This window comes from Prunus avium, chromosome 4 (assembly GCF_965620075.1).
Source record: "Prunus avium chromosome 4, drPruAviu1.hap1.1, whole genome shotgun sequence".
NCBI classification, from domain to species: domain Eukaryota; kingdom Viridiplantae; phylum Streptophyta; class Magnoliopsida; order Rosales; family Rosaceae; genus Prunus; species Prunus avium.
Genome location: NC_142287.1, coordinates 36197811 through 36212224, shown reverse-complemented (window position 1 = coordinate 36212224; position 14414 = coordinate 36197811). Strand labels below are relative to the sequence as shown.

The window sequence follows — 14414 nt, the reverse complement described above, 5'->3', positions numbered from 1 at the left end:
ATAGTTATCCATAAGTTTGTCAATGCTTACCCAACGTATGTATTTCTTCTGCCAATCAAGTTGCCCCATAAACTCAAGGAGCCAGAGTGATTGGTGTATCTTTATTCTCTCCCAGCTCAGAAGGAAAATAAAAATTCTGTCTTTGAAAAAAAAACGAAAGAAAGAAAGAAAGAAAACAGGGGGCTGGTTTTGAATATAAATAGGTGCAAGTTGCCCTGCACCATGTGTTTCCAGTTTCTGCCCTTTTATATACACCCAGGGGATTAACAACAAAGAGCAGAAGTAAGATGTGGTTAAGGAATCAAAACTAAGAGGGATTGACTTGTCTTGGCAGAGAGAGAGAGAGAGAGAGAGAGAGAGAGAGAGAGATGAAGAAGAAGTGTGAGCTTTGTGATTCTGTAGCAAAGATGTATTGTGAATCAGATCAGGCTAGCCTGTGTTGGGAGTGTGACATCAAGGTTCATGCTGCAAACTTCCTGGTGGCTAAGCATTCAAGGACTCTGCTTTGCCATGTCTGTCAATCTCCAACCCCCTGGACTGGCTCTGGACTCAACCTCGGCCCTACAGTTTCCGTTTGTGAGAAATGCATTCATACTTCTAACCAGGAACCCAGAAATGAAGAAAATGATGAACGAGAAGAAGATGATGATCATGACCATGATCATGATGATAGAGATGATGGAGAAAATAACCCTGAAGAAGAAGATGATGGTAGTGATGATGATGATGGGGATGGTGATGATGATGAAGAAAATCAAGTTGTTCCATGGTCTCCTCCACCAGTCTCATCAAGTTCTTTAAGTAGCAGTGAAGAATGTTTCAGTGAAAGCCCCTCCAAATCAACAACAGCATTTTCATGTAAGCGCATGCGCTCCTGCAATTCACACTCGAATTTTCAGGTACTTCAGTTCTTCACCTAAATTAACCTTGCTACTATTTTTATGGCTTTTCTCTTAGCGTCACCTAAACAGAACAACTTTTCAAAAGCAGAACGACGAGGGCCTCAATTGGGACACAAGGACCGGAAGAGAAACCAGATGACCAGATCAAGCAATGTTGAAGTGAAACCGATTTCAAGAGAAAAAAAATCAAGGCAAGAACAAGTTTAAGACCATCATTGGTTTCTGCAAATCTAGCTGTTAATGAAGGCTTTAAAGATTAAGAGTCACACAGTTTCAGGTGAATTTTCTCATTTTTAGGGCCATTGTGAGTTTTGTGACTTCAAATTTCAATTGGATCTTCACAAGTCTCATCATTACTCTTATAATGTAAAGCAAATTGTGCTGTATAAACCCAATATTATTCTCTGTTTTTTCTGTACTTTATGTTTGCACAAAGTTTCTGCAAGTAGCAAACTCCATTTTTTCCTCCACCTAGCAAAAAGTTTGAGCCACAAGTTTTTTCCACTCCCCTGTTTTTGAAGCTCTCTCTCTCTCTCTCTGCCATAATTTTCCAGCATCTTGGAAGGAAAAAAGTAGAATATGATTTGACCATACGAGTAGACCAAATGGTTTTACTTTAGCCGCGCACATAACGCAAGATATAATAAAAAGGTCTCCATATTTAGGTGTACGTTAGCTCAGTGTCAGATCAAAGTTTATTTTTTTTATGAGATTCACTATTATACCCAATATAAGAGCTTAAATTATAAAAAAAAACTATATATGAAATGAATTTTAGAAATACATCCAAAGTCTATTTACAACATAACAAAAAATCTTTTAACTTCTTTTAAATTACAAAATTATCATTGATTTCTTAAAACAAATCCAACTCCAAAATCTCATAAAAAAGCCCAAAACACTCAATAGGGCATCAAAGTAATTTAATAATCAAAATTAAATTCAATAGGACCAGCTGTCATGTTTTGGAAATTTTTTTGGGTTTGTTTATAGAAATTAAATGGTGTAGGGTTTATTTATAGGAAAATGCTAGGGAGACCAACTTGGGATACCAACTTGTGTACCAACTCTCTAATAGAGCGTGGGACCCATTGTATTGGTGGGCTCCACCTCTATTAGAGAGTTGGTACACAAGTTGGTATCCCAAGTTGGTCTCCCTAGCATGACCCTTATTTATATTATTAGTGCTAAAAATTGGGATATTACTAAATATCTTTTTTTTTTCTAGTCAAATTTAGTTGTCAAACACTCAACAACACATAGGAGGAATTAGGGGATGCTAATCTTAAATTAAAACATCCCTTAATTCTAAATTCGTAGACTTTTTGTTATTATATTGGGGAGGTTTGATCTGAGCAGGTTGTTACTAGATTGAGAGAAGCATAGAAAATTGCTTTTGTAATGTGTAATTAGTATTACTAGTAGAATATGTAGCTCTAGAGAATGGGAGGTGGGGTCAAAGCATGAAACATGTCCACGTGCCTGCCATAATTCATGAATTAGCAAATAGTATATATTTTTTTATTAGCAACTTGATTAGTGATTTATTAAGAAAGCTAAGCTGCTAATAGACTAATATTAAAACTTGAAAGAAAGAAACAAGGAATCATCAAAGAGGAAGGGGAGGGGGAGCTAGTGAGCCTAGACCTTGTGGGTTTTGTTTGTGGTGGGAAATTGTTGCTTGTAGAGGGAGACAAGTTTTATTATGTGGTTGTGGTGGATCCAATTGAAGATTTCTAACACCTGGAGATGTAAGATGTTTTGGGTCCGTCTGTGTTTTTGATTGATTGCCCTTTGGATTCTGTTTTATTTAAGCTGTTCACCATTTTCGTCTGCGTGTGTGTATGTGACAACAACAACGGAACAACGGGCATAGGGAAGGATTTCTCCACCACGGAATAATGTTATTCCTTTCCTTCCTATTATGTAACTTGCAATGGTGGCCACTTCTTACATAGGCCTTTATATGGAAAATAAATATTGTGCCCTTCTTCCGTCCTTTACTTACATCACCAAAGTGACGTCGTTCTTTTGCACTTTGGATTTGCAGAGACAATGAAATCTTGACAACAGGGACCAAATCCTCTATCATGGATTCTTCACAAATGCTTTCTTTTTCTTCTCTCTTTGTTTCCTCTTCAAAGAAGAAAAATACACACTAAAATGCCCATATAGACTGAATGATTAAGGTTAAATCTAATCCGAGATCTGATTCACGCTAACTAAGTCATTATTCAACAGAGCAAAGACCATTCATTGGCTTTGATGAATTTTATTAAGACTAACAGCTAGCTGCTTAGCCCACCCTTTTGAATTTATGCACCAACGATTTATTTCACTCAAAACACTTTTTCCATTTTAACAATCACAAAAAACATGCTCCTAGCTATAGAATCAATCATCTAATCAAAGAGTTCCAATTTCCAAATCAAAATAGATACAGATCTCGGAGTCAGGACACACTGACATGTTTCTTGTAAAATTCCCAAATTGCCCTTTATGAAGCCCCAAAAGGCCCAAATCAACCAAATCAGGGCTGGGGCTGAGTTGGGTTGGTTTGGGCCTTTAGGGCTTCATAAAAGGCAATTTGGGGTCTTCGGTTGGTTGGGTTTTATGAATCCCCAAACAATTTAGAGGCAGCAGTATGTTCTTTTTTCTTTTTTTTTTTGGGCTACAAATGTTATGAATCTCGAAGAGGAAGAAGTGCAGTCTTGCAAGTTGTAAGTTCAGAATACTAAAAAGGAAGAATAAGATAGAAATCATGCATTATTCATCATCCTGGAGCTCCATAAAGATGCAAGGCAGTGAATAGGTGGTTAAAACAAAAGACGAGCAGATTCGGACATTCAGTCAGTAATGCCACAAACCAAAAGGAAAAGACTCAGACTCAGACTCAGTACTACTACCGCCACACTTTTTCATACAACATGATTACATACGAACCAGGAGTATTTGATAAACATCATCTGAAAGCTCTTCACCACCTCCCATCTGTTCAACGCGCCTTGTCTGAATCTGCAAGCCATGAAATTCTGTATGAATTTTCAACTGAATCATTGATAGAGAGAGATTCAGCACCTCTAATGATGCTTTGTGGAAGATAAAATCATAGAAAAGCTATTCCAAAAGACCTAACCTAACCTAGCAAGATGAACTTATTTACTTAAATACCCTACCCGTGCCCTCTAGGTCATCCTTTCTTGAGGAGGAACTCTAAAAGTAACCATTTGATTTCAGCCCTTACAAGATGATTATCCATTATAACCATAGGCTATTCATAGCTACATTTTGGGTTCAATGGGTTTGTATCACACTATCATGCAAACAGCATTGTCATAATACCACGCATACAATGCAACAGGTAAGATTCAATCACTCATCAAACACTTACCTAATCACCATCAACCCCTTGTTCGGTGTTCTTGAATCGTTAGTTTCTAGCAGAACAAACTTCTATAAAACAGGTTTCAGATATACAGTGGATACCACCCACACAACAGCACAAATGAAATGAAACAAAATTCTCCTCTCATAAGACAGGTCTAGAGCAATGTATACCAGCCATGCAACAGCACATATAGTAGTTTCAATCTGCCATTTCTATTTGCCTTAGGATCGTTAAACAAAAATGTATCTACTGGTAGTAGATGTCCTCATTGTAGACATGGAGCACTAGCAAGGCTGCTACTATTCACACCATTGGTTGCTCCTATTAATACGCAAGTTTTTTTTTTCCCTTTCTTCCCGGTATCTTGATAGTAGGAAATGTAGGTGGCAAAAACGTTAGTTATAAGCACCATCAAACTACTTTTTGTGCAACCAACATTTAAATTCAAAAGATCAATGGAAAAAGGAAAAAACTCACACATTGATGCCAAGAGAAAACATTTATAATTTTCCTAATAAAAGGACTTCTTTTCATTAAACCAAGGAAAAAATAAACCTCTAAGAATACAGATGGAATACTAGAGAAGTCCTAAGCATTCCTGCAATTTATATTCTACACACTATCAAAGTAAATGAAAGAAATTGAAATCCCAACATCTAATTGTTATATTTGATTCTTAGAAATCAAATGCATTGATGCTGAATTAGACAATGAATCCTGAATCAGCCCTTAAACTTGATGTCTCAAAATCTAAATATGAATGTAGATGAAGAATCCATGATTTGAGGATTACATTTAATGAGGGGGAAAAGAAAGAAAGGAGACAACCCAGTGGATCACCACCCGCCACATATCAACCCAGGTGTTTAGCTACTTCAACTTATTACCAGGAGAAAACAGAACAACATCTGCTTACGTGTATTAGGTAACAAACAAATAGTAATACGTTACTTCAGAAGAGGTGACGAAAAAAGAGAAACCGTCTAATTAACCAGACGCAAAATATAAGGCTTTAATGACGTATCTCGTTCTTGAATGCAGTGTTTTTGGCACAAAAGATCAAAAGAAAGGAAACATACAACTCTGTCAACTTTTTGATTTAGATTGCAGCGGCTTAGATAGAGCATTAAAGAATTGGAACACATGAGTAAAACAAAAATCAGAAAGCAAAAACTTTAACATACTAGAGCATATTTCCAGTAAACATACCCAGGTGGAAAAGAAGGTGAGGGAAGCAAATGGTATACCTTCTCTGCAAGAATGACCTGAATGCTATCTCTTAATCTCGTCATTTACAATCATATGGCAAATGAAGTATACTACTAACAAAGCTACATTTTAAGCACGAATCTTAAACCAGACATCAATCCAATTTTAGTTAAAACTAAACAAAGAAAAACTGACAATAATCTCCAAACACATGGATTCTGAATCCAATGCATAATTATTGTCTGATACTAACTAAAACTGTATTATGAGGAATTTATTTGTACAAAAAAAAAAAAAAAAAACAGAGCAACAATGAATTTAACAGAAGCAGAGTTAATATTCTATGCATGTTAATAAATTAAGAATTAGCAAGAGAAAAAGTGAAATGGAGCTGAGAAATCAAAGAAGAAAGTGCAGAGAGATAGAGATTCAACCTTTCTCCAAAGCGTCATGGAACTCCGGCTCTTCCTCACGCACGACCGGACAGCCAAATTTACCTTGCTTTACGACGTCGTTTTCGTCCTTTTCATCGGAGAACCTTACAACGATGACAGGACAGACGCAGTGGTGCACACAGTAGTCACTGACACTGCCGAGCCTGGCCTTGGAGGTCGTCTTCGAAGCGCCGAAGCCCCGGCTGCCCATAACGACGGCGCTGAGGCCGAGCCTCTCGACCTCCAAGCACAACCTCTCCTTCATGTCGTGGTCCTTCACTATGTGGATCTTGTACGGAGTCTTAGCCTCTTCCAGAGGCTTGGCGAGGTCATTGGCCTTGGTGACGGTGAAATTGTCGAAATCGTCCTCGAGCTTCTGCTGAGACTCTTGATCTTCGGGGATGGAGACATCGGTGGAGCCCCAGTCAGCGCCGTAGAGGACGCTGGTGGGGCGGACGTGGAGGAGGATGACGGCATCGCCGGGACGGAGGTAATTCTGGACGGCCCATTTGACGGCGAAGGCGCTCTCGTCGCTGAGATCGACGGCGATCCCGATTCGGCGCTGGGCCCCCGAGGTGGGGGTCCCACTCGGAGGGTAACGCGGGGACGACGGTTGGACTACGATTGCCGCTGACTGACGATCTCCTGGTTCTTTAAGTGGGCTCTTCCTCGGAGAAGCCATGGATTGATTGATATTGAAGAAGAAGAAACAAATGAAGGGGTTACCACAGTACTTTCTCAGTAAACACTGTCAAGGTCACATGTGTTTGTTTGAGTCAATCTCCAAAGCTTCTTAAAAGAGAAGAGTAAGCTAATTAATATTTTCTTTTATCCTTCTATATTTTGTTATTTTGCTCTGTAAATACTGTAATTTCAATATTTATTTTAATTAGACATTCTTACAAATTACCACTTTTTTATTATAAGAAGGCGATAAAATTTTATTAGATTTATAAGAATAAATAGTAAAGGATACATATGGGAGCTATTCCAATAACAATATAGTAATCATGGATAAAACTTCTGCAACTTGTCGAAAAGCTAAAACAATATGGAGGGAATCACACTAGAAAATAACTTTTCTAAAACCTCTTTTAACTTATATAATTTTTCCGAATCTAATTCAATGGCATCAAAGACAAAAACTAACCACTAACCAACATGACTCTCTTAAAGAGACTAAAAACACCCAACAAACTCAACTAAGTTTTTCTAGAATCATGAGAGGGAAAAACACATAAAACTCGTACAGTTTCTAAACTTTATTGAACAAACTAAACCAAATAAATAAAAAAACTAAAACAACGTCCACTAAAGGAAAATTATTCGCCGCTAATCTTCCTTCGGGGCATGGCATAGAGAGAACCTTCTAGTTATTCTTGGGCATCAATACACCAATGAGTAGTGGATCTACCATGACCAAGCCGCAACACCTCAAATAGCAGCCTCGCAAGATGAAGCACAACTAAAGTTAACCCAAATTTGAGACAATAGATCTTCCAAAACAAGAGTAGATTGACATAAGTCCACCAAAAACTGAAGAACATCGAAGATCCGACGAGATCTAACCTAGTGAAAAAGGACTTTGACTTGCAGATTAGTGGTCTCATATTCGAATCTCATGGCATCATAATAATGTATGTGTGAGAAACCTTTCTCCCCTATAGTTTAGATTATTGTTTGTAATTAAAAAAAACTGATAAATCTATAACTTAACCATAGATGCAACGTTAAATTATAAATTGACTCCAACTTTTTTTCGTGTGATAAATTGCAACACGAAGTGTACAATTCAAAAGGTATTAGCGTAAGAGTGTAATGGTTGAGAAAAAAAGGAATTGGGGTCGCCATGTTGTCGTTGTAGTTCCCGCGGCATGTCGTTTAATATGGCGGTGGTAATAAAATTCCTAATCCAAATCGAAATCGGGTTCAGGCACCTCAAATATATTTAGGGCTGCTTCTGTATCTCTCTTCCCAAATTCCCAAATCCCCAAATCCCCAAATCGAATCCCAATCCAAATTTGTTTCAATCGTCTTTTAGAAAATATGCCTCAGAGGCACTCAAAGAACAACAATGACCTCGCTTTCTTCACCTACGATGAGAAGAAAAAGCTAGGCTATGGAACGCAGAAGGAGAGGCTGGGCAGGGACTCCATCAAGCCTTTCGACGCTTGTTGCCTCTGCTTAAAGCACTTCATTGACCCCATGTGCTGCCAGAAAGGCCACGTATTTTGTAAAGAATGCATTTTCGAGTGCTTGCTTTCTCAGAAGAAAGATATCCAGAGGTACGTCGCCTCTCTCTCTATCTCAAACCTCCAATTTTCACCAATTTTTTGTTATTATTAGTGTCCGGATTTATTCTTTTTCTCTGTGAATTTGGCTTTGATGCATTGAATTTCTGTATTTGAAAAAGAGCTTATGAGTAGAAGATAGGGTCCAATAGAGGTGGGAGCTCTTCGAAAATAGGGTTAGGTTTTTGGATGACATGAATATCACTGTGTACCCGAAAGCTTCCACCTTTGATAAAGTAGAAAGTACTTAATTGGCCCAATAAACCAACTTCAACTCGTAGAGAACACTATCGACACTCCTAAGATCGTTTGAGAAGCCCCATTCTGTATTGGATCAAGAATTTGAAAGTGGGATTTTGCTTGGTAATCATAATTTCAGTGCCATTTATATTTGTTTTGTCACCTTCCTTCATAAAGAAGCTAGCTTTTTCAGCTACCAAGGACTCCTCTTGGAGGTTGCCATGGTAGTATCTCATTTGAATTGGGTTCTGGCTTTCTGTGTAGTATGTTACTATTGATTACAACTCAAATGTGGGTTTTCTTCTATGGGATGAAAGAATTTCAGAAGTATGTTCTATGGTAATGGCAAAAGTGAAAGATAGGAAAAGAAATGCATTTTTTTTATAGTTATTTTTCCTTGAATTTGCATCTTAACTAACATAATTCTATAGCTTTTCTTTGTGTGATTGGTTAATCATTTTGGCTCAGCCACTAACATGGTTTCGGAATATAAAGCCTAAGAAATGATATTCAAACCCTTTTTGACTAGGCTAATGTAGTTTTATAGTTTTTTTACTGAATGAGATTATCTGTTGCTGAGGAATATGGTTTATGTATGTAGTGCAATTCCATGGAGCCTAATATATGCACTTCCATAGGGAAACCAATTGGTAACTTTAAAACTGACATGCATTTAAGTGTGCTTATAGAAGCCAAACATGGTTGCTGGTTGTTAGTTTTTGCAGTCGCGTGGTCCATGTTTGTGTTCTGGGTTCCTCAAGGCTTCCTATGAAAGCTGTGAGCTTGGCCGAGCTTGATGCCTTTTGGCTGTATTTATTTTCACTGACTCATGAGTAAAATGTCTCATGGGTTTGTTATATATAAATTCTATCCTTTGTGTGGTTTGTGCTTAAGAGGTTGTTTCTTCCCCTTGGCAGAAAGCAAGCTGCACATACTGCTCAGCAGAAGCAAGAGAACCAAGAGGAAGAAGACAAGTTACTGCAGCAGAAAGCTAGAGAGCTCGAGGCTTTTGATCAGCAAAACCATGGTGCACTACCGCAATACAATGATAGAAACCAGAGCCGAGATAAGACTGGTTTCCATGGTGCCAATAGTGTTAAGGTCACCTCTTATGAAGAAGAGGCGCTTCGGACAATGAAAGCATTTTGGCTGCCTTCTGCTACACCTGCTGCTCCTGCTAAAGTAGATGCTCCTTCTACAAGCACAGTCTGTCCAGAAGGAAGCGAGAAACTAAAGCTGAAGTCCCTTTTCCCTGTTTATTACACAGAAGACAATAGTGAGAAGAAGAAATCTTCATCTCTGGATAAGACATTTATCTGTCCGAGCTGCAAGGTTACTTTGACCAACACGATGTCGCTCGTGGCTCTCAGTTCATGCGGGCACGTTTTTTGTAAGAAATGTGCTGATAAGTTCATGGCTGTAGATAAGGTTTGCCTTGTTTGCGACAAGGGATGTAAAGAAAGGCATTTGGTGAACTTGGCAAAAGGTGGAACAGGCTTTGCCGGCCATGGAGATAATCTTGAAGCAAAAGACTTCAAGCATTTGGGGAGTGGCTCAGGATTAGGGTTGGTTAGACCCGCAGTGAAGACTTGACCTCTGAAATTTTAGGGCTTGGTGACTTTAACACCAAGTTCTCCATCCTTTTTTGGATCTCTTTTGTTGTGGCTTTTAGTGTTATTTATATACAGCAACATTAAGGCATCTTTTATCTGTAAGTTGAGTTGTGCGTCCATGTATTGCTTGAACATGTTTTATGATTCTGCACTTTGGTTAATGAGCAGTTAAACGTGGGCTGTCCTAAATTAGTCGTAGATAATGACTTGATTGATGTCGCTAAATGAGTGGCCCACCTAACAAGCCATTGTGCCCAAACTTTTGAAAGTAGGGGGCCCACACCCATGTTTGGGAATGGAATGCTGACATTTTTCGGCGAAGCTTTTTGCACGTGGGGTGGTTGAGCATTGATCTTGAGAAATTACAACCAAAAGCTCATGCTTATCTAAAACTAAATCCATACAGCCGTGAGCCAGCACTATCGGTCCCCACGCACGAGATCTCTCCTGTTATCATGTATCACTAATTTAATCATATCATATGGTACAATGCAACAGGATTTTAATTAATTGATTTAATTACTAATTATTACTTCAACTCTTAAAAACAATCAAGTTAATTAATCATGGAGATTAGCCATGAAATAACGTAGGATACAGCTCAGGTTCCGGTGGGCGCTGGCTAGGGGCAGCTCATTGGCACCTGAGGCTACGCGGTCTTGATTCTTTTCCCACCCACCATCGTCACTCATTCGACTCATTCCTTGTCGTTTTATATTAATTTTTTAATTAAAGTAAGATAGATCCTAATCTTGTGATCTTAAAACTATAATCTCCAGTTCACCAAAAAAAAAAAAAAACTATAATCTCCACTAATGACGAAACCCATCAATTTGATATTCTGACTGTTGTGTTGTGTGTTGTCCACCCAAACCCAACCCAACTCAATCCCAATATGTTGAACCATATTCCAGCCTTATCCCCATGTTGTTTTTTAATAATTAAACGGCAACCCAATTTGATCCGGCCGCTATTGTCTGTTTTCGATGCATGATTAAGTTTCTGTTTTCTGTTTCTCTCAACCAATACTAAATTAAGACCATCATGCATTTGTTATTATCCTAACATTCTCGAAATAATTGGAATCTATTGCATGATTAAAGTATATTAATCTCCCCTCAATAGGATATTATCTTTGTCATGATAAAAACATTTTCTTAGAAAAGAAGAGTAAGGTGGGAGTTTGAGGAAAAATGATGTGCGCCTTTATTTTCACCGTAAAATGAAAACAAATATGATGGTTGGTGGGTATCGTTTGTTTGGGTAGGGGAGGTGATATTAAATAAATGGTATGAAGGTGGCTTGCCAAACAAATACCAATAAACTTTGCACAAAGGAAAGAAACAGAAACAAATCAAAGAATAAAGAAGAGAGAGAGACAGAGAGAGCGTTAATTTGGTGATTAAGTTGAGTGGTTGGTTCCTAAATCTCCTCCTAATATCTCTGTTTCTTAACACGATAAGAGCAGGACCGTTCATCAAACAAAAACGCACGGGTCCCACATGAAAATTAAAGCGAAAAAGAAGAAGAAAATAAACGAATATTAGCTTACGCGCCAACAAAAACCCCACCCGTCTCTCAACAGACAAACGTCACCATCCTCTCCACCTTCTCCCAAATCACATTCACAATAATAAATCCCCCCCTCCTCCCCAAAATTTTAAATATTTTTATTTGTTCAATAAATAAAAACTTGATTATTTCTTCACAGAATCACATTCATTGAATAAAGAAAAGCGAAAACGCATAAAAAGAAGGGGAGGTGGAGAAGAGAGAGAAACGAAGCGAGGAAGGGAACCCTAGAGCTTCTTCTGGTTTTGGGGGCTTCGGAAATGGGGGATTTGGAGAAGCAAGAGACGGTGCTCAAGAAGGGGGAGGAGGAAGAAAAGGAGAGATTTTTAGAGGGAAATGGGAAGTCTGTGGTCGATTTCGACGTGCTGTGCTCAACGGTGGCGTTGCAGACCCAAGGCAAGTTGGCGGCCAAGCTGCAGAGCTTTCATGGTGGAGAAGAAGATGGAGACGTTGGGGACTTGGGTGGCGTCTTCAGGATGTGGGAAGGCGAAGTCCTTGATTGCCTCGACGACCGTCGTATTGCTCTCGAATCCCTTTGGTCCGTACCTCTCTCACTCTTCTCCTTTTTCATTTATAGTTTGTTTCTTTTTTCATAGCGATTCTGTTTGGCTTCCTGGAAAATGTTTCCCGGAATTCTTCTTCCTGGGAAAAAGTTTTAATTTTGGGTGTAAAGGCGATTTTTTTTTTTATTCATGTTCAAAAATTGAATAACTGGGGAGCCAAAAAAATTTGCCCTTTATTCTTTTTTACTTCCGAATCATTTTTGTTTGTCCAGTTTCTTTTCTGATGATACATATTTTCTGTCTGTCGTTGAATTATAGAAAGTAGTCAAAAAAATGTGAATCGGTCAATGTTTTGTCATTGGCTGTTTAACTCAGTCGCTAGACTGTTGAAGACGGCATTCCGTTTTTATTTTTATCTTCAGAATGGGAATTTCTTGTTTACTCGTTGTTGGACTAATCTTTTACTTATGTTCGCCGCATATTTTGATGTTGCAGTTGCCCGTGCTATAGATTTGGGAAGAACATGAGACGAGCTGGTTTTGGTCCTTGTTCCTTGCAGGTTTATCATCTTTTTCTTTTCTTTTTATCTTTTGGTCAAGTGCACAAAAGTCAAAATGTTAGCTATGGAAGTGAGAAATTGAAAATGTTCTATCTTTTCACTTCGTTTTGATTCTAAGATTGTTTTTCCCACCACAATCAAGGCTGTTTTAGGTAGATTCTGAATTTCGGGATATTATTTTGCAGGGAACTCTTCATTTGATTCTTGCTGTTCTTGTCATTCTCAACTGCATTGCCTTCATTGTCACCAAGAAGCACTGCTTTATATATTTGGCGGTTGCTTTCACCATTTCACTAGGAACATATTTGGGGTACTTCCGAACACAGATGAAAAAGAAATTTAACATCAGGGTAAGCTTTCTTTCTTTGTCTGTCATCGTGTGTGGTTCCTTACTAACTGATAATTTTTGGTTTTACCGTGAATCAGAAGTTTTCTTTTCTTTGTCTAATATTAGTTTTTGCCTCGTATTATCCATTCATATTTTTAATCGTGTACTCTTCTGCATTAAGGTTGCTCTCTCTTTTAATTCCAATTATAAGGTTTAAATGTTATAACTCGAATGGTTATTCAACGGTGCAAAAGCTACATGCCATAGAAAAATAGAGAAAATTTGGAAGTGGTTGGGTAGAGGGGTTGCATTTTCTATTATTGTAGAGAGTGTGCTATTGCTATATGGTTGACCATTGGCAAGTGTAATGTTGTGAATCCATGCATTCTTAGGAAAGAAGATAGTTCCATGTGAATCTACTAATTACGTAACTTCCTGGTATTTATGATCTGTTGGTTATCTTTCATGGTTATACTTGAATTACACTAACATTGTTGTGGGAAATGTTATTATTTTCAGGGTAGTGATAGTTCCTTGGATGATTGCATCTACCATCTTATCTGTCCATGCTGTGCATTATGTCAGGTGATTATCCTTGCGGAACCTATGCCTACAAGATAATTGCCAAAAGTTAAAAGTAGACATAGGGCTTAATTTTGATTAAGCTTCTTATTCCTGAAAACTTATAGATAGTATTCTTGAAATGTGAACAGGAATCCAGAACATTGGAGATGAACAATGTCCAAGATGGCACCTGGCATGGTCGGGGTGATACAATATACATAGGTAGCCTTGGAGAAGGGGGAAAGTCGATCTTTGAGCTACAACCGCCTCCTATTGTGTCAATCAAATCCCCTGACCCCTGAAGCTTGTAAAAGAGCACAGGTTGTTGTGAATATTGATGAGTTTAATAAGCTGGGCATTTACCATTCCAGAAAGTGGCTACAGCTATGATTGGAAGTTGTCTTTCGATTTGATTGCTTCCCCAAGGAAGGGTTATATGCGTTATGGAATGCCGGCATTTTGCGTTCAGGATTTCGCTGTGGTTGCCACTGGGAAGTAGAGCTGCTTTGAGTTTCCTGCTCCACCTTTGTGATTGCTTTGTTTTCAGCTATGGAAGGTGATCTGCTCTGGAAGATTATTTGATGAGGAAGATTTCATTGGTCCACGTGCATGATGATAACCATGTATTTGTACATGTTACGGGGTTTCTCAGATGGATCCCCATTCTCTAGATTTGTTTTGTTGTAATGTTGTTTAGGTGTAGAACATGTTATCATTATTGTTATCGCTGATCAATGAAATGCCGATTATATATTCCTCATCACAACATTTACCAAATTAAACTATACTTTGGTGGGCACTAATTATAATT

General features: G+C 38.3%; 4 protein-coding genes across 5 annotated transcripts; 3 read left to right on the top strand and 1 right to left on the bottom strand.

The window, feature by feature from the left end:
• The first annotated feature begins 17 nt into the window (after positions 1–17).
• LOC110757950 (uncharacterized) lies at positions 18–1320 on the top strand. Of its 2 annotated transcripts, none has more exons than XM_021959699.2 (2): positions 18–858; positions 958–1320. In XM_021959699.2, the coding sequence occupies exons 1-2, from the start codon at positions 369–371 to the stop codon at positions 1107–1109; spliced, it is 642 nt and encodes a 213-aa protein (XP_021815391.1). In that variant the 5' UTR covers positions 18–368; the 3' UTR covers positions 1110–1320. The 2 variants fall into 2 exon arrangements, with proteins under 2 accessions (XP_021815391.1, XP_021815392.1); XM_021959700.2 differs by having other exon boundaries at positions 33–899; positions 991–1320.
• Positions 1321–3637: 2317 nt separating this feature from the next.
• LOC110757968 (Adenine nucleotide alpha hydrolases-like superfamily protein) lies at positions 3638–6725 on the bottom strand. The gene is made up of 2 exons (XM_021959737.2): positions 5934–6725; positions 3638–3917 (listed from the first exon to the last, which is right to left on the bottom strand). The coding sequence occupies exons 1-2, from the start codon at positions 6613–6615 to the stop codon at positions 3898–3900; spliced, it is 702 nt and encodes a 233-aa protein (XP_021815429.1). The 5' UTR covers positions 6616–6725; the 3' UTR covers positions 3638–3897.
• A 1126-nt stretch (positions 6726–7851) lies between these two features.
• Positions 7852–10266, top strand: LOC110757988 (phosphoinositide binding protein). Its single transcript, XM_021959760.2, has 2 exons — positions 7852–8218; positions 9382–10266. The coding sequence occupies exons 1-2, from the start codon at positions 7980–7982 to the stop codon at positions 10055–10057; spliced, it is 915 nt and encodes a 304-aa protein (XP_021815452.1). The 5' UTR covers positions 7852–7979; the 3' UTR covers positions 10058–10266.
• Positions 10267–11684: 1418 nt separating this feature from the next.
• On the top strand, positions 11685–14369 carry LOC110757986 (PLAC8 family protein). The gene is made up of 5 exons (XM_021959758.2): positions 11685–12187; positions 12648–12711; positions 12897–13061; positions 13559–13624; positions 13753–14369. The coding sequence occupies exons 1-5, from the start codon at positions 11910–11912 to the stop codon at positions 13903–13905; spliced, it is 726 nt and encodes a 241-aa protein (XP_021815450.1). The 5' UTR covers positions 11685–11909; the 3' UTR covers positions 13906–14369.
• The last annotated feature ends 45 nt before the right edge of the window (positions 14370–14414 follow it).